This window comes from Diabrotica virgifera, chromosome 1 (genome assembly GCF_917563875.1).
Source record: "Diabrotica virgifera virgifera chromosome 1, PGI_DIABVI_V3a".
Classification (NCBI taxonomy): domain Eukaryota; kingdom Metazoa; phylum Arthropoda; class Insecta; order Coleoptera; family Chrysomelidae; genus Diabrotica; species Diabrotica virgifera.
Window position 1 is genome coordinate 249,131,263 of NC_065443.1, and position 23,141 is coordinate 249,154,403.

At 33.1% G+C, this 23,141-nt stretch overlaps 1 protein-coding gene across 1 annotated transcript in view; it reads left to right on the top strand.

Moving 5' to 3' along the window:
• The window catches only part of LOC114329572 (fat-like cadherin-related tumor suppressor homolog), a 495,287-nt gene that overhangs the window by 456,674 nt on the left and 15,472 nt on the right, over nucleotides 1-23,141 (top strand). Inside the window, exon 23 of the mRNA XM_050663310.1 lies at nucleotides 13,176-13,478. Within this exon, the coding sequence (XP_050519267.1) occupies nucleotides 13,176-13,478 (303 nt within the window). The remainder of the gene's footprint in view (nucleotides 1-13,175; nucleotides 13,479-23,141) is intronic.

Sequence of the window (23,141 nt, forward strand, 5' to 3'; positions counted from 1 at the left end):
AAGCTGAAAATTTGTTCATAGCTTAACAGTGTCGAGTTGGACAAACTTCGATGTATGGAAACACTGGAACAGGGAAAGTTTTAATTGTGGAACGTGATTTTAATTGTAGAACGTGTCATTCTGACAAGTTTATGATTGTAAAAACTAGCAGGTTGTTTTTAAGTTTATTCAATAGCTCCACAAAATGGGCCATTTTTGATCTGTCGAATTTCCTAAACATTTTGTTCGATTTAAGTGATTTTTTTAATATGTTATATTCTATATTATACATATGTTAATCTTTAACAATATCGCTGTAATAATATTATTGCTAGACAGGTAAACTGTCATTGTATACCGGGTGTACCAATCAAACTGTATTTTGCTCAAAGTTCTGTGACTTCAAAGTCACCCTGTGAAATATTCTAGCTGAATACTGAAAAATACTGAAATTAAAACCCAACTATAGCCTCATGAGGCTTTATGTTGAGACTTTTCTTAACATTCTGTCTTTTAATTCATTCGCTTATGTTAATCGCTAATAAAGAAGTTAGGTACTTTAACAACTAGCCATGTTCTTCATCAATACAGGGTGTTTCTAAAGAAGTGCGACAAACTTTAAGGGGTAATTCTGCATGAAAAAATAATAACCGTTTGCTTTATAGACATATGTTTGCAAATGCTTCGTTTCCGAGATACGGGATTTTGAATTTTTTCTTACAAACTGACGATTTATTTATTGCTCTTAAACCGGTTGAGATATGCAAATGGAATTTGGTAGGTTTAGATATTGCGCATTTCGTTCACACACTATTAAGAATTTTATATTCACCACTGGCGTGCATACGGATAATATGAACTCGTCATACTACCCGTATGCGCGCCAATGGAGAACATACAATTCTTAATAATTGCATGCCAAAAAATGCGCAATAACTATCTCTTAAATCCTACCAAATTTCATTTGCATATTTCAACTGGTTTTAGAGCAATAAATAAATCATCAGTTTGTAAGAAAAAATTCAACATCCTGTATCTTGGAAACGAAGCATTTGCGCACATATGTTTATATTGCAAATGGTCATTATTTTTTCATACAGATTTACCCTTAAAGTTCGTCGCACTTATTTAAAAACACTCTGTATTGATGAAGAACATAGCTAGTTGTTAAAGTACCTAACTTTTTTATTATCCAACATAAGCGAATGAATCAAAAAACATAATGTTAAGAAAACCTGATAGTCCAGAAAGCCACTGCGCATCCGCTAGGAAAAATATTCCGATTCGGATTTTTTGCACAATCTTACTCAAAAAGGACTCCTTTTAACTTTGCATGTTGCCAGGACCAAAAAGTGGTCAAAAATTTTTTAAACGTTTTTTTTTGTTTTTTTCCTAAAATTATTTTTTTTGCATGGAAAAAAGTTTGTTTAGGTTTTTTGGATCATTCCAAACAGAAAAGGTCTTTAGTGACTTTTCTCTGAAAATGATAGTTTTTGACATATAAGCGATTAAAAATTGAAAAATTGCGAAATCGGCCATTTTTAACCCTCAAAAACTATGTGAAAAACTGAAAATTTGAATGTTGCCAATGTAGGTAGATATTCTTTAAACATCGGTTGATGAAATCCCGAAGAGTTTTTTGCAATAAAATATTCAAAACGCCTTTGTTTTTTAATTGCTAATCAAGCGTGCGCGACACTATTTTCCACCGACAGTATGGTGCAAATGAAAGGAATAAATTCGTTATTTCGTAAACCGGCGACTTTAAGGAAAAATCCCGAAACAGGTCGATTTTTATTTTTAAGTTATGATATTGTGGCATATATGGTATACTAGTGACGTCATCCATCTGGACGTGATGACGTAATCGATTATTTTTTTAAATGAGAATAGGGGTCGTGTGCTAGCTCATTTGAAAGGTTCTTCAATTCTCTATTCAGTAATATAAACATTTACATAATTATTGATACAAGGTGTCCAAAAAATTTTTATTAAATTAAATTATTTGACAAAAAAAGAAGTAGAAGGACACCCTGTATAAATAATTATGTAAATGTTTACATTACTGAATAGAGAATTGAAGAACCTTTCAAATGAGCTACCACACGACCCCTATTCTCATTTAAAAAAAATCATTGATTACGTCATCACGCCCAGACGGATGACGTCACGAGTATACCATATATGCCACAATATCATAACTTAAATATAAAAATCGACCTGTTTCGTGATTTTTCCTTAAAGTCGCCGGTTTACGAAATAACGAATTTATTCCTTTCATTTACACCATACTGTCGGTGGAAAATAGTGTCGCGCACGCTTGATTAGCAATTAAAAAACAAAGGAGTTTTGAATATTGTATTGCAAAAAACTCTTCGGGATTTCATCAATCGATGTTTAGAAAATATCTACCTACCTTGGCAACATTAAAATTTTCGGTTTTTCACATAGTTTTTGAGGGTTAAAAATGGCCGATTTCGCAATTTTTAAATTTTTATTCGCTTATATGTCAAAAACTATCATTTTTAGAGAAAAGTCACTAAAGACCTTTTCTTTTTGGAATGATCCAAAAAACCTAAAAAAACTTTTTCCATGCAAAAAAAATAATTTTAGGAAAAAAACAAAAAAAAACGGGAAAAAAATTTTTGACCACCTTTTGGTCCTGGCAACATGCAAATTTGTTAAAAGGAGTCCTTTTTTAGTAAGATTGTGCAAAAAATCCGAATCAGAATATTTTTCCTAGCGGATGCGCAGTGGCTTTCTGGACTATGAGGCTATAGTTGGGTTTTAATTTCAGTATTTATAAATGCTAGAATATTCCACAGGGTGTGGTGAAATTTGAGAAAAAAACACACTTTGATTGGTACACGCGGTATACAATGACTAGTTATCCGGTATACCGGTATACAATGACTATTACCTGTTTAGCAACAATATTATTATAACGGTATTGTTAAAGAATAAGGCTATAACATATTAAAACAATCACTGAAATCGGACAACAAGTTTAGGATATTCGAGACATCAAAAATGACACATTTTGTGAGGCCCGTTTTCTCTGACTCAAAGTGTAGATGAAAAATGATTGTGTGACAAAAATGTTGGGTATTTCAACAAGTCCGGCACGTAGAACGTGCCAAATGACAGTAATTATGTTGGTGAGAACTAGCAGTCTGTAGCAGTCTGATTTTTTATGAGAGTTTAATGAAAGGGTAAAAAAATCAATTGCAAGTTCTGTCCAACAAAATTCATAGGACGTTTTCGTAGTCCGAAGTTCGAAACCTGTAAAATATAGACAAAAATGCTGGTCTCGAACGTCGGACTACCAAAACGTCGCATTAATTTTGTCGGACAGAACATCCCATTTATTTTTTTACTCTTTCATTAAACTCTCATGCAAAAATCAGACTGCTAGATCTTACCAACATAATTCCTGTTATTTGACGTGTTCTTGTCGGACTTGGTAAAATGCCCAACATCTTTGTCAGACAAACATTTTTTCATATATATAAGGTTGGCTATTGAATAAACTTAAAAAACAAACTGCTAGTTTTCACAATCATAAACTTGTCAGGATGACATGTTTATCACGTTCCACAATCAAAGCTTCCTTCACCTGTTCCAGTATTCACATATATCAAAGTTTGTTCGACTCGGCATCGTTAAGCTATGAACAAATTTTCATCTTGCTATTAATAAACTTTTTTTTGTACGCGGAATCCAGGACTATAACGTTTGACTCTGGATTTTAAAGAAGGGTTGAACGTTTTCTCCCACTTTGTAACATCGTAAAATATAAACCACGAAAGATATTGTTTGTTTTTTTATTTCTGTATTCTCATTTTTATATTTATAGACCTCACTTTACTACCAAAGCGATAAAAATATATAAAGTAAAAAAATTATTGGAGGCTCAAAATTACCTGGCTTTATAGGTTCCTACTTCATTACATTATACACATTTTAATTTCATTGCTGTTCTTATACGTCATAGAGGTACGACTTTTTAGATGACTCAAAGCTGAATGTAACCAGCAAAATTGAAATCAATGATTTAAAAAAACTAGTTTTTTTACGATTTTAACAAAATAGATCAAATTTTTACACTAAGAAACTGGCAAGCTGAGATTTAGGAATATCAAAAGACAATATACATATAATTGATTTATGGCTGGTTGAAAATTTTAGGGAGTAAAAAGGAAACACCATCTTATGATTCAAAAATTGCTTTATTCTTCATAGACAAGGCGAAAACGGCGGGTTCGTTGGAAAAAATATTCTCAGGAGATTTTTTTGCATAATCACATTCGTGAGACATCCCAGAATAAGGTTCAAATAGTTGCCCACGTGAAAAGTGGTCCAAATTTTTTTTATCAAATTGCAAAAATCAATATTTTAACCCGGACTATTTTTTAAGGTTTTTTGGGCCATTCTGGACAAAAAAGGTATATCATAATTTTTCTCTACAGTTGATCGTTTTCGAGTTATAAGCAATTTAAAATTGAAAAAAACGAAAAATGGCGATTTTCAATAACTCGGTTAAAAGTTATTATTATGAAAGTTAGAACGTGACTAAATCACAGTTTAAAGCCCCCCTACAAGATCCTGAAGAAATTTTTGTCATTGTTTTATTACTAAGCTGTTATTTTTAAGTAATAATAATGAGCGCCATGCACGTATTAGGCGGCCGTCAAAGATGAGTGCGAGAGAGATGCCATTCCGGCAGTCAATGTCGGCATTCTTACTCGCACTCACATTTACAGCCGCGTCAATACGATCTTACCGCTCATTGTTAATAATTAAAAATAACAGCTTAGTAATAAATTAATGACACAAATTTCTTTAGGATCATGTAGGGGGCTTTAAACTTTGATTTATTCACTTTCTGACTTTCATAATAATAATTTTTAACCGAGTTATTAAGTCTTAAAAATGGCCATATCCCCCAGAATCCTTGATGTTGATTTATTTCGAGATGTAGAATTTGTCATATAATGATCCACGCAATAGAGGTACACATCGATCTGTTTCGATTATAAGGTAATTGGCAGCTAAAACAGCACTCTGGTGAGTTTGTTTTCAGCAGCCTATTTTGCATGAGTTCTAGATTTGGTCCATCCATCCCAGGTATTTCATTTCTCCGGTATCACCCATGTCGGGGAAACATTCCCTTATTCGTCATCTTCTTCTTTGCGTGCAATCTCCGCGACGGAAGTTGGCAATCATCATGGCTATTCTGATCTTAGATGCTGCTGCTCTGAATAGTTCGGTTGATGTGCATCCGTATCATTCCCTCAAGTTACGCAACCATGAGATTCTTCTCTTTCCTACATTTCTGTTGCCCTGGATTTTCCCTTGTATAATTAATTGAAGTATGTTGTTTCTCTCATTACGCATAACATGCCCCAGGTATTGCAGCTTTCGTATCTTGATGGTTTCCAATATTTCCATTGTTTTGTTGACTCTTCTCATGACTTCGTTGTTTGTTACATGCTCGGTCCATGATATCTTCAGGATTCTTCTATACACACACAGTTCGAATGCTTCCAACTTTTTAGTAGTCGACGCGTCAAGTGTCCATGCTTCTATCCCGTAAAGCAGAGTCGAGAAAATATAACACCTTGCCAGCCTAACTCTCAAGTCTAATTTCAGTTCTCTTGCACAAAGTACCTTTCTCATTTTATTGAAGTTTGTTCTTGCTTTCTCTATTTTAACGTTTGCCAAGATAGTTGTAGTTTTCAACTTGTTCTAAAGTTTTACCTTTAATCGTCACGCTTTCATCATTATTTTAGGTTTTTGATATCCTCATAAATTTAGTTTTCTTGATGTTTATTGATAATCCATATTCTTCTCCATACTCAACTATCTTGTTCGTTAGCTTTTGGATGTCTTGGAGGTTGTCCGCTATTATAATAGTAACGTCCGCTGACCGTATGATAGATAGTATAGGTATCTAATGTTGATAATTGGCGTTCCATTTACCTTTATTCCTGCTGTTTCTCCCTCAAGAGCTCTTTTCATAATTTCTTCAGAGTATGCATTGAATAGTAGTGGTGACAATACACACCCCTGTCGCTCCCCTCTTTTAATTTCGAACTCTTCTGATGTGTGTTCGTTAATTCGTATGTGTGCCTGCTGTTTATAATATAGATTTGTTATAATTCGAAGGTCATTGTATTGTAATTGTTTTGCTTTGACGACGTCCATTAGCTCTTTGTGGCGGACTTTATCGAAAACCTTGTTGTAATCTATGAAACAGACGTACATACCCTGGTTCACATCCAAGCATGTCTGGGGAGCCGCCTAATGGGGGACAAGTACCCCACATGAGTAAACGATATAAACCATACTATAATGATGGCCAATCTTTTCCTATCACCTTGTACAATCAATGTAAATAAGTTTGTTTAACTTAAATGTGATCCCATGAGCAGTATTATATGTTTTAGACAATATGCTTTTAGTATGCGATAAAATGATATAAAAATCATACATACTCTTCGCATCCCTACATGGTGGACTGTCTTGCTTTAATGGTAGGCTAGAGTAAGATAGAGTTTTCACGCTTGGCGCAGTTTATACATAAATTAGATATTGTTTAGATATGTACTATGTGTAAAATAAATCAAATCTTGTACCAAAAAACTTATTTTTTATATTTAATTTTAAAGAATCCGTTATTATCTTAAAGGTGTGTCTCTCAAGTTAAGAAATCCATTAAAGATTGTATACATTGCGAATGCATTGACAGATAAATTTTTTTTACACTTAATGCTAATTGGTCTGCTAAATTCGAACTCGTTTTATATCCTTGCTCGCAAACAGGGTGTCCCATAATTAATTGGACATTAGCTAATGGCTGATAGTTGACATCAAAATAAAGCGTTTGAGCTCAAATTGCTTTGACAAAATGTTGCTAGTTTTCGTTATACAGGGTAATTCATTAATATTTGTTTCTATTATTTTTAAGGATATATAGAGAATTCAATCGATTTAAGTGAAATTTTCTATCCATATTCATCGAAATTTATTGGCTTTATTTCGTGATATTTTCAAACATTCACCTATTAATTCTGGATCCCGCGTACCAAAAAAAAGTTGATTAATACCAAGCTGAAAATTTGTTAATAGCTTAACGGTGTCTAGTCGGACAAACTTTGATGTATGAGAACACTGGAACAGGGGAAGTTTTAATTGTGGAACAGGTTACAGCTTTCGAACGTCAGACTACGAAAACGTCCCATGTATTTTGTCGGACAGAACTTCCAATTGATTTGTTACCCTTTCATTAAACTCTCATGCAAAAATCAGACTGCTATTTATCGCCAACAGAATTCCTGTCATTTGAAATGTTCTACGTGTGGGACTTATTAAAACGCCCAATATATTTATCGAACAAAATTTTTTTCATATATTATATAAAGTTTGCTATTGAATAAACTTAAAAACAACCTGCTAGTTTTCACAATCATAAACTTGTCAGGATGACACGTTCCACAATTAAAACTTCCCCTGTTCCAGTGTTGCCATACATCAAAGTTGGTCCGACTAGACACCGTTAAGCTATTAACAAATTTTCAACTTGCTAAATCAACTTTTTTTTGGTACGCTCCAGGCCGTTTTTGCAATCCAGGGCTATATACGATCTACAATATTTTTTCTTTACGAGAGATGATATTGACACAAAATAATAACTGATTCTGTGGCAATGCTGAATATTTGAATAAATATGTTTTGATTACTGTCTGGAAACGTTAAAAATCGGTAAGAATGGTTTTCGTTTCGTTATATTTTTATTTATTGCGAGAGAATGTATTTTTGAAACGACGCGACGTAAAAAATCGGGATTTTATAGTCACATATGAGTTTTGATCGAATTTGTTGAATTTAACAACATTGTTGTGAGCTTTTAATCATTTATTCTTGCAGTAATTATTGAAGTTAAAATAGGCAGAGTAGTAGAAAGGCAGAGTAAAAGAGTACAGGACGACTGACAAGGAAGTTCAGTAGGTATACAAAAGATATTGCCCTCATTGGAAAACTTAAAAAGTCAACGAATCCTGTATAAAAAAGCTGATTGTGAAAAATGATAGGTAGGTACATACCACTTAGATGAAAAATTTCCAAAAATTTCAGAAAAGGCGAAATTGAAACACGAATAGAATAACATTAGTAGATTGAAACGTTAAGTTTGTTTTGTTTGTTTGTTTGTTTGATTGTTCAGTTACGAAAAGAAACAATTGACAGATAAAGGCAATGTTTTGTACCGGGTGTCCCAATAAGAATGGCTCTCGGCCATATCTCAGGAACCGTTCATAGTACAACTTGGGAAAAAAAATTTTATAACAGAAGTTGCCTCGGGAAAGCCTGGAAATTATTTTCATAATTGTAAGTCCACCGCTAGAGGGCGGAACTGAATATCAAAAATTTAAAAATAAGATTTTTACAAAATTTGCCTAATGAGACGGCACTGGAAATGCGGTCATCGTATTCTTCATAAAATTCTGCGCATATTTGATTTCACGAGTTTAAGTCTACCTTTGCAAATAAGAGATGGGGGTGAGTGGGAACCTTGTTATGAAAAAATGGGTAAGTCCGGTTCTGCTAAATCGATTTTTGCAAACTTGGTCTCGTTGAAAACAGATATTTTTCATCAATGTAAAAGTTATAATTTCGAAACAGCCTAGTAAGTAATATGCCAGCTAGGAGGCGCTATTTTATTTTTTTCAGAAATCTAGTTTTCTTTGGAAAATATTAAATACAAGTATGCATTTTTAATCCTGTATTACAAAATTAGACCAAATTAGCAACAGAAAGCGAAAACCGCATGTCGATACCTTTTTTCTATCTCGAGATATCGTAAAATACGTATAAATTAGAAACATAATTGATACTGTCACCGGTAAACGAAGTTCAGGAAATCAAAGTGGAAACAAGTAGTGTGCTATGGAGCGTAGCACTTGCGAAGTGCCGAGAGAAGTAAATATTTCTTATAGATTCGATTATATTCGGTTCGATTCAACTCGATTCCATTCGATTAGATTTAATTTTATTTAAGAATACACCAATTATACCTATAATTTAATATATAATATAATAATATACCCAATTTATTACATAATACATATATATGATTTGTCAAACGTAGCAAAATCTTACAATCACCATGAGGTGTTATGGCGATTGTGAGATTTTTAAACTCTTAGTTGACAAACTGTACTAGTGATTTTACCCGTTAATATTAGGATTAACAAACTTTCAAAAAAAAATTTTATTTCAAATTTGATAGTGAATTTAATTATTATTATATAAAATAAATAAGATGTTTAAAAATGAAATTTGAGGATATATGTTAAAAGGAATAATGTATTAACAACTTTAAAAAGGTCACTTTTGTATAAGGGCCTCCCCTTTAACGGGAGTGCCTATCTAATAATAAATGAACTATTCCATGCATTATTTACGATTCAAATTTACACGAACTCTTTACTATGTATACATCATCAGTAATTAAATTTTTCACCAAATTGAAAAAAATATTGGTATCTATATTAAGACAGATAATTTAAAGCTTTTATGTAACTTTATATTAATATATTAATAATTATATTAAAACTAAGTGGTAAAATCACTAGTATATATTATGTATTAAATTGGGTATATGCTATATCTATATATTAAATTATAGGCATAGGTAACATATAAATATTAAATAAAATTAAATCTAATCGAATTGAGTCGAACCAAATTGAAGCTAACCGAATATAATCGAATATATAAGAAGCATTCACTTATGTCGGCACTACGCAAGTGCTACGCTCTAATGTTTTTCCATAGCACACTACTTGCTTCCACTTTGATTTTCTTAACTTCGTTTACCGGTGACAGCATCAGTTATGTTTAAAATTTACACGCTTCTGAAGATATCTCGAGATAGAAAAAAGATATCGACATGCGGTTTTCGCTATTCTGTTGCTAATTTGGTTTAATCTTGTAATAAAGGATTAAAAATGCATACTTGTATTTAATATTTTCCAAAGAAAACTAGATTTCTGAAAAAAATAAAATAGCGCCACCTAGCTGGCATATTACTTATTAGGCTGTTTCAAAATTATAACTCTTACATTGACGAAAAAGAGCTGTTTTCAACGAGACCAAGTTTTCAAAAATCTATTTAGTAGAACCGGACTTACAGCCATTTTTTCAAAACAAGGTTCCCACTCACCCCCACCTCTTATTTGTGAAATCAAATATGCGCAGAATTTTATGAAGAATACGATGATCGGATTTCCAGTGCCCTTTCATTAGGCAAATTTTGTAAAATTTTGATTTTTAAGTTTTTTATATTTAGTTACGCCCTCTAGCGGTGGACTTACAATTATGAAAATAATTTCCAGGCTTTTCCCGAGGCAACTTTTGTCATGAATTTTTTTTTTCCCGAAGTTGTACTATAAACCGTTACTGAGATATGGCCGAGAGCCATTCTTATTGGGACACCCGGTACATGGAGCCAAACATGGTATAACACGTAGGGAGGAAGAATAACAGGAAGAACTTTTTTAATAGAAATGAGATAAGGAAATCGAAGGAGATCTCCAAGCATGTTGAGAAAAATATAGAGAATGTTATTTTTTATGAGAAGGTCATGATTCGTGAAAATTATGTTTTATGAAGCAACAAGAAGTCTTCTCTCGATGGCGAATTAAGTGAACTGTAAATCGAAGCTTACTGGAAATTATTCGACGATGGTTTACCCTTCAACATCTTTTGCACTCTTTGCGTCGAGAAGAAACGTTGAAATTAAAATAGACGATCGCATTTCTTTTTAGTTCGAGCACCATCATTGCCATACACGTGTTTCGGAATTTCAAGATTCAACTCTCATCAGTAAAACTTGTGGAAGCTCACACTGAAATAAAATGCAATATATATGCCGTTATAGTAACAACGCACCTGATACGCTAGCAGCGATCTCGACCATCGAAGAGAAGTTCCCTGACTCTTTTTGCTTTAGCGTACTAGGTCGCTGGTAGCTTACTAGCATTTTATGTTGTTCTAACAGCAATATAGATTGCATTTCAATTGAATTTGAGCTACCACAAGTTTTCCTGATGAGCGTTGAATAACTCGAAACACGTGTAGGACATTGTTAGAGCACGAATTGAAGAGAAATGTAATCGTCTGCTTTTAATTATGTTTTAATTTATTTTATCCTTTACTTTCTTTAACTTTTTTTCGTTCAGATATTTACTATACATATTATGTCTGTTTTATATTTAACTAATATTTTAACTGTCATCGATATTCTAGTTTCTCGTTTAATCTTTCTTTTGTTTGCTTGCATTTTTTCATAGTTAATGTTCAGAAAGAACAAAGAGAGATGGTTAGATCGAATGAAAGAAGATGAACGTCTAACCAACCTTAGACGAAATAAAGGACTGTCGATAAAACGAATATTACAAAATTCACAGAATATTACAAAATGAACAGATATTACAATTTGGACTTGTGGACAGAAAAAATCTACCAAAATAATTACTATTGGTAAATTATCTCTCTATTAAGTCTCACATATTTTATTTTTCTTATGGAGTGAGGCAATAACCTTTTTGTTTTCTTGATTATTTCTGGCTTAATGTTATTTTAAAATGTTTTCTAACATAGTTCCCCCATCTTTCTTGAGATTATGTGGCACTTTATGTACGTTTTAATTATTAACAGCGTTGAGGTCATTTTTGCTCTAAATAATCTTACTGTTTCTTTTAGATTTTTGTGCTGTTTACAGCATCATGGCTTTGGATTATTTATCGTGATATCTTAAGTTTATTACTTGGCTCTCACTATTTTTCTCTGTTCTTTAAGTGCCGTTTCCTAACCGGAGGTTGGATATCATAATCACTATCTTTACTCTATCTACCGCTGCTCTGAACCAGTCCCTTAAATTCTTCAACCATGACATTCTCCTTCTTCCTATACTCCTTCCTCCTCTTATCTTTCCCTGTATTATCAGTCTTAGCATTTCATATCGCTGTCCTCTCATTACGTGTCCCAGATATTGTAACTTTCTTATTTTTATTGTGTTTATTCTTTCGTATTATTTGCCAATTTCTCGCGATACTTCCGTGTTCGTTTTCTTATGTGTCCATGTTATTCTAAGCATCCTCCTGTAAAACCACATGTCAAAGGACTGTAGCTTATTTATGTGTTTTTGCTTCAATCTATAGTTTTCAAGTCAATATTGCATTATCATCTTGCAGTAATACGTATCATCTCAAAGCTCTTACTCTCAGTTCTTATCTAAGGTCTTTTTGCAAAGAATTGTTTTCATTTTTACAAACTTATTTCTTGCTATTTCTATTTTTATTATTATTTTTGTTGTTTTATCATTATTGTCTGAAATCCAGGTTCTTAGGTATTTGTATTTATCTCTATCGGTACATTTCCCAAATGTATGTTTGTCTTCTTTGTTATTATCGTATTTGATCTTTTTTATATTTATTTTTAGTTCATATTTTTCACAGAAACTGTTTGTTTTGTTTAGCAGTAATTGTAGTTGTTCAGCAGAGCTTGCCATAATCACGGTGTCATCTGCATATCTTATGTTGTTAATAGATCTTCCGTTATTTATTGTTCCTTCACTTTGAGATAGTAATGCTTCTTCAAAAATTGTTGACTATAAAGATTAAATAGTAATAGAGACATAATACATCCCTGTCTAACTCTTCTATTGATTTCAATTTATGGACTGGGTTCGTTATCTATTACAATTTGTGCTCTTTGATTCCAGTAAAGGATTGTTATTATTCGTATCCTTTTGTCTATGTAGTGCAAAAGTTATAGACAAAAGGTATTGAATATACTATTCTATATATATTCTATATTAACTAGATCTTTTATTGATGAAATTTAGTTACTTAAACCCTTCTTAAAATTCAACATATTGCTTCAGTTGCGTAGTTTCCAATAATAGTCTAGTGGTAGTAGGGTCAGTTTTCTGTGTACTAAAAATATGTTCAGTAACAGTAATATTCAGCACAGGATTATAACAAAATTCAAATATTCAAATTCAAGTTTTTTTTAATTTAACAATTTTATACAAAAAACTCAAATGTGAGAAACGTTCAAGAGCTCGTTTATAAAATACATAATCTCAATATAAATCCAAATATATTGAAACAACCTGAAACTTTCAATAGGTTATCATTGGGATTGTTCAGATTGGGCGAGGCACAGTCAGACGTTGCCCAACATAACCGAGGTACCGGGTAGCGAAATTCCCGACTCTTCCAGTTTTCACAGTAATGAAAGCAACGAATCCCACTATCATCCGCACTCTTCCTCGGTGTCGGGATATCACATGGACCCTCGCAGAGACATTGCCACGCTAAACGAAGATATCGAAACTGAATACAATGCGGACAACATCTATAGAATGAATCGAATCAGCCCGAATTTCAGCGCTATCGATAGCGGTAACGAAGATTTTAGATTCGCCACAGGTATTTTTTATTTTATTTTTTATGTTTTTGTTTGTTTTTTATACGACGCCGACGTCGAGAGTAGATCTAAGAAATCTAGATTATCATATTTTTGCAATTTCGCCGTACTTGTTTAGGTTATTCAAATTATAATTTTGGTTCAATTTTCTCTTTGGGGATCTTAATGTGGGGTTACATAATTAATAAATATGTTTAGTCGTGTCAGGATAGATTTTGTGCTAACTTAAGAATATCTCCTTATCGTTGTTATCATGATTGCAGTTTTCAGAAAGAACCCATCCTTTCAGTTCTCTCAAGTAATCCATTTCAAGATTCTGTATAGTTTTCCAGTAGAAGAGCTACTAGAAACTTATAATTTTAAATACTTGAAGCAATGTAAAGAAAGTGTATAATAGACTGTGAAAATCTTTATAAACTCATTGGCAGCTTACATATCAACAAAGACCTCCAAAACCTTCTTAATAAAATTAATCATCATAAAAAAGACGAAGTTCCTTATAATCAGCCGTCAATTATGTCAACATCAAAATGCAAGACTAGCATATAACAATAATTAAGATGTAGAGCGCGTAAGAAAATTTTAGTACCTGGGAACCTGTCTATGTGAAGACTGGATGTCGGATATGGAAATTAAAAGTCGGATAGAAAGGGCCAGAAGTGCATTCATGAAATTCAGATACGTCTTTACGAACTCTGACTTTGACCTGAACCTAAGAATAAGATTCACGAAATGCTATATATGGTCGGTACACCTATATGGCATGGAAGGATGGACTTTAAAAATAAACACAATGAATAAGCTTGAGGCATTTGAGATGTGGATTTATCGATGAATCCTTAAAGTTCCCTGGACCGCACGAATAAGAAATGAAGAAATCCTGAGAAGAATTGGTACAGAACGGCAACTGCTATGCACAATTAAACAGAGAAAAACGGCATGCCTGGGGCACCTAATTAGAAACGAAAGATACCAGTTTCTGCAGACCTTAATTGAAGGAAATATCGAAGGAAGAAGGGGAGTGGGCAGGAAGAAAATGTCATGGCTCCGTAATGTCAAACAATGGACAGGGCTAAGAAACATACTGCAAGAGATAGAGAAAAATGGTCAAACGTGATCGCGAACCATTAGTGGATTGCATAAGAAGAAGAAGAAGAAGAAAAACCCACCAATAGAAACTAATAGGCCTTGCGATATATTGTCAATAATATGCTGGGCCTTTTTATGAAGGTGGAAAAGAAAACACCACACTTACGAAGCCAGCATAATTGTACAAATTGTACAAACTAGCTACCTATTTACCTATACATATATACAAGTAGGTAAGTAACATTCAAGAGATTTAAATTATTCTACAATCGATTACACAAAAGTCAATGCATATAAAACTGAAAATTTTCCGAAAATTGATAATGGCCCATAGAGAAATGTGTGACATATTTAATCACAATTTCTAACTTTAACAAAAAAAGTTGAACCTGAAACCACATATTAAAAGAGATATAGACAGATTGTAAAATAATAGCACTAAATCATTGTTTCATCATTTCAAAGCGATTTAATACTTATTTACTAACAACAGAAAAATAGAAGAATTCTATATCGGCTTTGAAGAAGTGATGAGGACGAGGATATTAAAGAAAGAATACAATAACATAGTCATGGGAGATCTGTAAGCATGTTGGGGAATATGGATTAGGTACTAGGAATAAAAAATGAGATCGTTTACTTTTGCCACACTGAAGATATATTTATAACAAACAGCTTTTTCAAATTATTGTCCTCAATGTGACTATATACTCAATCATCGCCTCAAAATTTAAAAGAAAAAATAATAAGAAACCAAATAATATCATTATGACAGAGAGATACCATAATGACGTAAAATCTTACCCTGGAGCACCACATATTAAAAGAGATATAGACAGATTGTAAAATAATAGCACTAAATCATTGTTTCATCATTTCAAAGCGATTTAATACTACAACAGAAAAATAGAAGAATTCTATATCCGCTTTGAAGAAGTGATGAGGACGAGGACATTAAAGAAAGAATACAATAACATAGTCATGGGAGATCTGTAAGCATGTTGGGGAATATGGATTAGGTACTAGGAATAAAAAATGAGATCGTTTACTTTTGCCACACTGAAGATATATTTATAACAAACAGCTTTTTCAAATTATTGTCCTCAATGTGACTATATACTCAATCATCGCCTCAAAATTTAAAAGAAAAAATAATAAGAAACCAAATAATATCATTATGACAGAGAGATACCATAATGACGTGAAATCTTACCCTGGAGCTGATTCCGATCAAAATCCGGTAGTCTCTATGATATAACCTAGGCCAAAGGAAATAAGAAAACTATCCATGCCATCATTAGATTTAAACCATCTTAGAAATGAACAGATACGACACAAAGTACAAAAAGAAATAAATGATAATCTCAAATTCACAACACAGTCAATGTAAATGAAAAGCTTAATTATATAAATACATCAATAACGGGAAAGAAATTCTTTCATCAAGATTACAAAGAAACACAAGGTGTGGATGACACTAGAAATATTAGGACTAATGAATGAAAGGCTAAAAATGAAGAACCATACAGAAAATGTAGAGATATCGATAAAAACGTAAAACACAGAATAGAGAAAGACAAAGAATCATGGATTCAAGAACCATATGTAGAAATGGAAAACTATAAGAGAAATTATGATACTTTTAATATACACAAATAAATTTAAATAAATAACTGATATTATGATACTTTTAATATACACAAATAAATTTAAATAAATAAATGATGGGCACCCGAAAAACAATGAATGTTCAAAACGAAAAGTTGTGAAGAAGTGCTCAATACTGTCAGAAATACACTAACGGACACTAGTCCAGACTGCAGAACATTTTAGCTGATATGATGATAAATTAATAATGAACGCCTAAGTATTTTAGGAGTATTATACTTACATTTGTTTTGTTCCTCCTTCTTTTCCTCTCGTGATGTCATTTATTTTAAATCTATAACAAGAAACAACATTAACATACTTCTTTAATATAATTCATTCCATTTTGATCAATCCCAATCAGTACATATTTTTATACACTCAGGTGCATAAAAACAGTTGCTTTAAAATATTAACAACTTTTGGTCTTGAATACTTTTTTATTTATGGCTCCTCACTTTTGATAATTTTGTGGACAAATAAAATTATCCCGGATTTCCGAATAGGGTCAGACATTGCGCGAGCAAAAACAAAACTAAATTTTTATTATCTAGATTTAAGACATCCGCGTATCATATTGAAACATCGCTTTTTGGATATTCTGCAAGTCAAGTCCCACTAGCGTTACCAGGTGTCCCGATTTGCGCGGGATGTCCCGATTTTCAAGGGTCTGGGGACGCGTACCGATTTGTACCTGATCGGGACACTAAATGTCCCGATAAATTTCACCAACGAAAACCAATTTCAGCTTGACTTATAAAAACTTATAAAAAACAAGGCACTCCAAAAAGGCAAAATCGAATGGAAAATATAATTTTAATAAAAAATAAATAATTTACTTAATCTACGATTTTGTTTTGTAATTTCGTCTGATTATTATTAGTTCCACCATGTAGTCCAGTAAATGAACGCGAAATACGGCGATACCGTGTAACTTTCAGGGTCAACTCCAAATTGCATGAAAATTTGGGCTTAGGTTCTACTTGATATCCACTTCAAAATTGAACTTGTGCCGTTGGTTGCTTTTACTCGGAGGGTGGCCGTCATCCCTGGTCGGGGGTGAAAAACCGCGCGTTTAAAAAAGACCGGAAATGGATAAATTCTAAGCAACTTTAGTTCTATAAATTTTTTTAACTTGGTTAATACTTTTCGAGTTATTTGATTAAAAATTTTTATTTTTCGACAAAATATTACGTTTTCAGGCGGTTTTTCACAAACAACTCAAAAAGTAAGTATTTGATCAAAAAAAAATATTCTTAGCAAAAATGTATCATATAAAAAAATGAAAAAAAAAATATGAATTCATAAAGTCTATAGACCCAGCAGAAGCAAAGTTGTAGCTCATGAAAAATAGGTTCTTATTCGTCAAAATCCAAAACAAATATTTCAACGTGAAATAACCAAAACATAAAGCACTTTTCGGGAAAAACCCATTAAAACTTTTTTTAAAGTGTTTAATAAAGCTTTATTTTTATATTTTAAAAAAGTTTGTAGCATCAAAACAAAGCGAGTTATGCTCAAAATCAAGTTGACCCTTTTTTTGGAAAAGAAATTCGTTAAGATCTCCCAGTATTTAGCACCGCAAATGAAATTAATCGTTACTGCTTTACAAACAATTTAGTTTAATTATGTATTTTTTATATGATCTGTAAGTTTCACCGGTTTGAAGGGCTTATTTTTGAAATAGTCATAGTGGAAAGGGCCTGAACGAGTCACTAATGACGAGTGTATGCAAAATATGAACAGCCATATCTTAACCAATTTTTGTCTTACAGAAAAACAAATTGAAACCATCATATTTATAAAAGCAAAACCTACATTTTTTACTCGAGATTTTTCGTATCACTAATACTTTTTTAGTTATTTTGAAAAAAGGGCATTTTTCCAATATTTTAGACGATATTTTTACTATAAAACCAATTTTTTTCAAAAATAAGCACTTCCAACCGGTAAACCTTACAGATCGTATAAACAATACACATATAAAGTAAATGGTAAAGCGGTAACGAATAATATTATTTAGGTTGCTAAATAGGAGGAGATTTTTACGATTTTTTTTATCAAAAAAAAGGGCCAACTTTATTTTGAGCGTAACTAGCTTAGTTTTAATGCTAGAGACTTTTATATAAAACCAAAATAAAGATTTTTTAAACACTTTAAATAATTTCTAATATTACTTCATTTTGTGATTATTTCACGTTGAAATATTCGATTTTGAATTTGGCGAATAAGAACGTATTTTTGATGAGCTACAACTTTGCTTTTACTGGTTTTATAGACTTTCTGAACACACAATTCTTTTGTTTTTTTATATGCTACATTTCTGAATAAGTGTTTTTTTATCGAAAAATAAACATTTTCAATCGCAAATTACTCGAAAAGTGTTGACTTAGTTAAAAAATTCTATAGATCAAAAATTGTTTAGAATTAGTTAATTTATCCATTTTGAGACTTATTTTAAACGCGCGTTTTTTCACCCCCGAGAAGGGGCAACTGTCACCCCCCAAGTAAAAGCAACCAACGGTACAAGTTCAACTTTGAAGTAAACGGTAAGTAGAACCTAAAACCAAATTTTCATGCAATTCGGAGTTGACCCTGAAAATTACACTCCAATCTTCTTCTAAAAGTGCCTATCTTCTGGAGATGTTGGCGACCACATTGACTCATCTTATTCTATTTACGGCAGCTCGAAATAGATCAGTTGACGTTAGACCAGTCCACTTCCTAAGATTGGCCAGCCAGGATATACGTCTACGTCCAGGGCCTCTCCTGCCCTCAATCTTGCCTTGTAGAATCAACTGCAGCAGTCGGTATTTTTCATTACGCATAATGTGGCCGAAGTAAGCCAATTTTCTGTTCTTTACGGTGTTAATTATTTCTTTGTCTTTTCCTAGCCTCTGGAGAATAGTTATATTAGTTGTGTGGTGTATATATGAGACCCTCAACATACGTCGGTAGCACCACATTTCAAACGCCTCTAACCGTTTTATGGCATCTTCTGTCAGGCTCCAGCTTTCAACTCCGTATAGGAGGACACTAAAGACGTAACATCTAAGAATTCTTATGCGTATATTGATACTTAAAGACAAGTTGCAGAGAATTTTCTTAAGACTGTTAAAAGAGCTTCTGGCTTTTTCAATACAAATTTTTATTTCGTAGCTATGATCCCAAGTATCCTTAATGTTGCAGCCCAGGTAGCATATTTTCTGTACTCTCCAATACACTCCAATACGGTCATTTATTGGGCTATTGCTATTTATTTGTCCCGATGTACTCGTACAACCCTAATCCCGATTTGTTTTACCTTATGTACCGATTTAAAACAAATCGAACCTGGCAACAATAAGTCCCACCGCACTTAGGCCACAATGTATCCATTGTGATAGCTGTTGTGTTTAGCTCATTGTTCATCCTGCCATTTACCAGAAGATATCTCTCTTATGTGGGCAGGTGTAGGCCAAGGCTCGCCAAGCGCGTCTCTTGTCTTGACGATAACTCCGGACATTCACATAAGACATGCTCGACAATGTCGTCTTCTCGTTCTCAATTCCTACATAGAGCTGTGTCTACTAGCCCCAGTGTATGGAGGTGTTGTAGCGGACTGTCTGTAATAGGGGTAGCGTATCCAGCTCTCCTTGCCAGAAACGACATCTCAATTGTCCCATTCCTACATCAATGATGCCAATGAGCAATTCCATTGTAGCAGTTGGTGTTGTTTTCATGACACCTGTTATATTTAGACAAGCCATCAACTGAATATGGTTTAGTTTGTTGATCGCTGTTGTCTGTAGCACTTTTGGTATCCAAGCAATAGCTCCGTAAGTTATTATTGTCCTAATGACCGTCGTGTAGATCCAGGCGATTACCTTGGGCAAAAGGCCCCAGATGCATCCGACTGTTCGTCGACATTGCTCATAGGCAATAGGCAATATATGCGCTTTTAGTTCTACCATCTAGGTGGAAGTTTCAATGTAACTTCCTGTCAAGGGTAATACCAAGGTATTCCACCTATTAAGAAAAGTTTATACTGCAGTTTAGAATTCTTGGAGGTATTAAGCCCCCAATTAATGAACACACTATGTATGGGGGATGAACCAAGCTTGCACACAGAATGGTTTTGAGCCATATCCAAAAGCTATCTTTCACCTAAGTGTCTTAAAACTAGATGTTAAAACAATATTTTATTGTTGCGCTTAAAAGTGTATCAATAGGGCCTTGTTTGGATATCTGAAAGATGTGAGTTATTTTGTATGATTTTACTTCCACTTGTCCAAAAATATGTACTCAAAATTGGGCTATAGATAAAATAGTTATTTAAGATCAAAATTTGTTTATATCGTGCTCATAACTCATTTAATTTTTCTTTTAAACTAAAACAACTCTGTAAATAAAACTGATTATTTTCATTTGTAGTGTGGAGAGAGACTTCCTTTTAATATATTTAAGTTCAGTAAGTTGAATGGGTGATTTTTGTGTGTACACACTTTGAAATAATACCCATTGCGGATGATTTTATACTAACAGCATCTTTATTTTAATGATATGCGTTGTTACTTTGAGCAAAAGGAATATATTATGATTTTTTGTGGGGTTAAATATTTTCCAAAAGTTTTATTTTAGTTTTAGGATGGTAGAAAGTGTATATAATAAATAAACAAAAAATAAGATTAATCAAATGATGAAAAGGAAAACATCGACAACCGCAAGGACACATTTAATTTAATTAGAGGTGATACAAATTTAGTCAATTTAACTATACCTTTATACCTACAGAAATTTGATCGGGAACTTAAATAGAAAAGTTTCAAGAGTAAAAATATGCCTATAACTGATAATGGAAAACAAAGCACATAAGGAATAACATAACTAAGAAATTCTGATTCTGACAGAGAAAATCATTTTGGAGAAGCAGAGTAAAATAAGAACGTGGGAACAATGCTTAAAGAAACTTTTTGAGCACCTTTGAGCTAAAAGAGGAGGTCAATGATGGACCAAGAGTTGTCGCATGAAGTTTATTCTGCAATAACACAGCTAAATGATGGTAAAGCTGCAGGCCCCCGATAATATACAAATTCTTATTCTTCTTTTGGTGCCTATTCGTTTCGAATATTGGCGATCATTCTGGCTATAATTATTTTATTAACTGATGCTATAGATTAGTTGTTGTTGTGGAGAACGGAGAACCATTTCCTCAGGAATGCCATTCTTCACATAGACTTGAAACAGGCATTTGATTCGATTAAAAGGGTAAAATTAATGATAGCACTGGAAAAATTATAAGTCTAACATAGACTTAAAACATTAAAATAAAAGAAAAAGTCAAAGTCTACAGTTCAGAATTTGAAGAAGTAGAATACTTCCGATAACTCCGACGGACAACAAGCAAATCCATAAAAAAACTGTCAGAAAAAAAATAAAAAATTTAGGCAGCTCATTTTTTAAATACTTCGGAAATAAAACGAAAGGTCATGAGAACCTGGGACCAATCAAAATATATTAACGCAACTGTAGCTGCAGAACACATTAAGAAAGTACTGAAAGTAGATATCGTGACCAAATTAAAGCAATGTGATGGCTATAGAACTAGATGGCTAGGTCAGATCTGGCGAGCAATTTAGAGTGGTATCACTAACAGTTACAAAATGCAGGAGTAAGAAAATGACAGCGAAAAACTGGAGTAAAAAATGAAGAGAGATCGTTAAGAATAAGCTAAAGGGGCTAATTTCTCAAGAAACATTATACTAAAATACGGTTTCAGAACGTTTAGTGTTTCGTCGGTTTCATCTTTATTATCAATTACATGTTTATACTACTGATCATCTTTATAACCAATTGGGAGGAATATTGAGTCGACAATGATATATAATCATTTGATTTGTTTACCAAAATCTTTAAACTGTAATGCGGGCTCCACACTCTCGGCGAAGTTACTTCGCCAAAGTTGACCGAAGTCCGAAGTACCCTCTCTACACACTCGTTCTACTTCGCGAGAAAGTGCGATACCGACAAAGAGCGGTGCGATACCGACTTTGATCCCTTTGACTCGGACGCGCCAGACCGACAGAGAATGGAAGTAGAACGAAGTGAGGCAAAGTTACACAAGGTGACCGTCTACACTCTCGTACTCACATTATAAAACGACTCATTATTTATTGTATACACTGACGACCATACTCTTTTATTGATTCAAACAATTCAATCTAATGTTACATCTGTTTTCTTTTTAACGAACGCAGTGCCTTTGATTATTATTAAACCCAGTGAGTATCTACTTATTACTGAACCAATTGCATGGTTAGCTTTTGCATGAGTGTATCAATTGTATAGATGCAACATTTTAGAGATATTTGCATATAAGGATTGAAGATATGCAACAAGTTTTATTGATTATTAAGTAATGAAACAAAACTTTCTGTGTCTACGATCATATATAAATTTCGTATTACATAAGTCCAAATACACTAAGTTCAGATACCAGAGGAGAAATGGCTTTTTTAATACAGGTCTTTCATATTAATGATACATTATCTTAAGGGTCACAAGTGACATCAACAAAAAATAGATGAAATAGAAACATTCATCATAATTCTCTTTACCGTTATCCCTATGCGGGGTTAGATTGCCTAATTGCATTTCTCCATAAGTTTCTATGTTGGGTCATATCAACATCAATCCCCTTTATACCGACATGTCCTGCCTAAACGTCTCCCCCCAGGTCTTGTTTGGTCTTCCTCTCCTACTCCTTTCAGGAACCCGCAGTTCAGCAATTCTTCGTATTGGGTAATGAACGTTGAACATGACCAAACCATCTTAACCTATGCTCCCTCATTTTGGCATCAATTGGTGCTACCCCTAATATATTCATTCCTGATTTTATCCTTTTTTGTTACTCCACTTACCCATCTAAGCATTCTTATTTTCACAACATG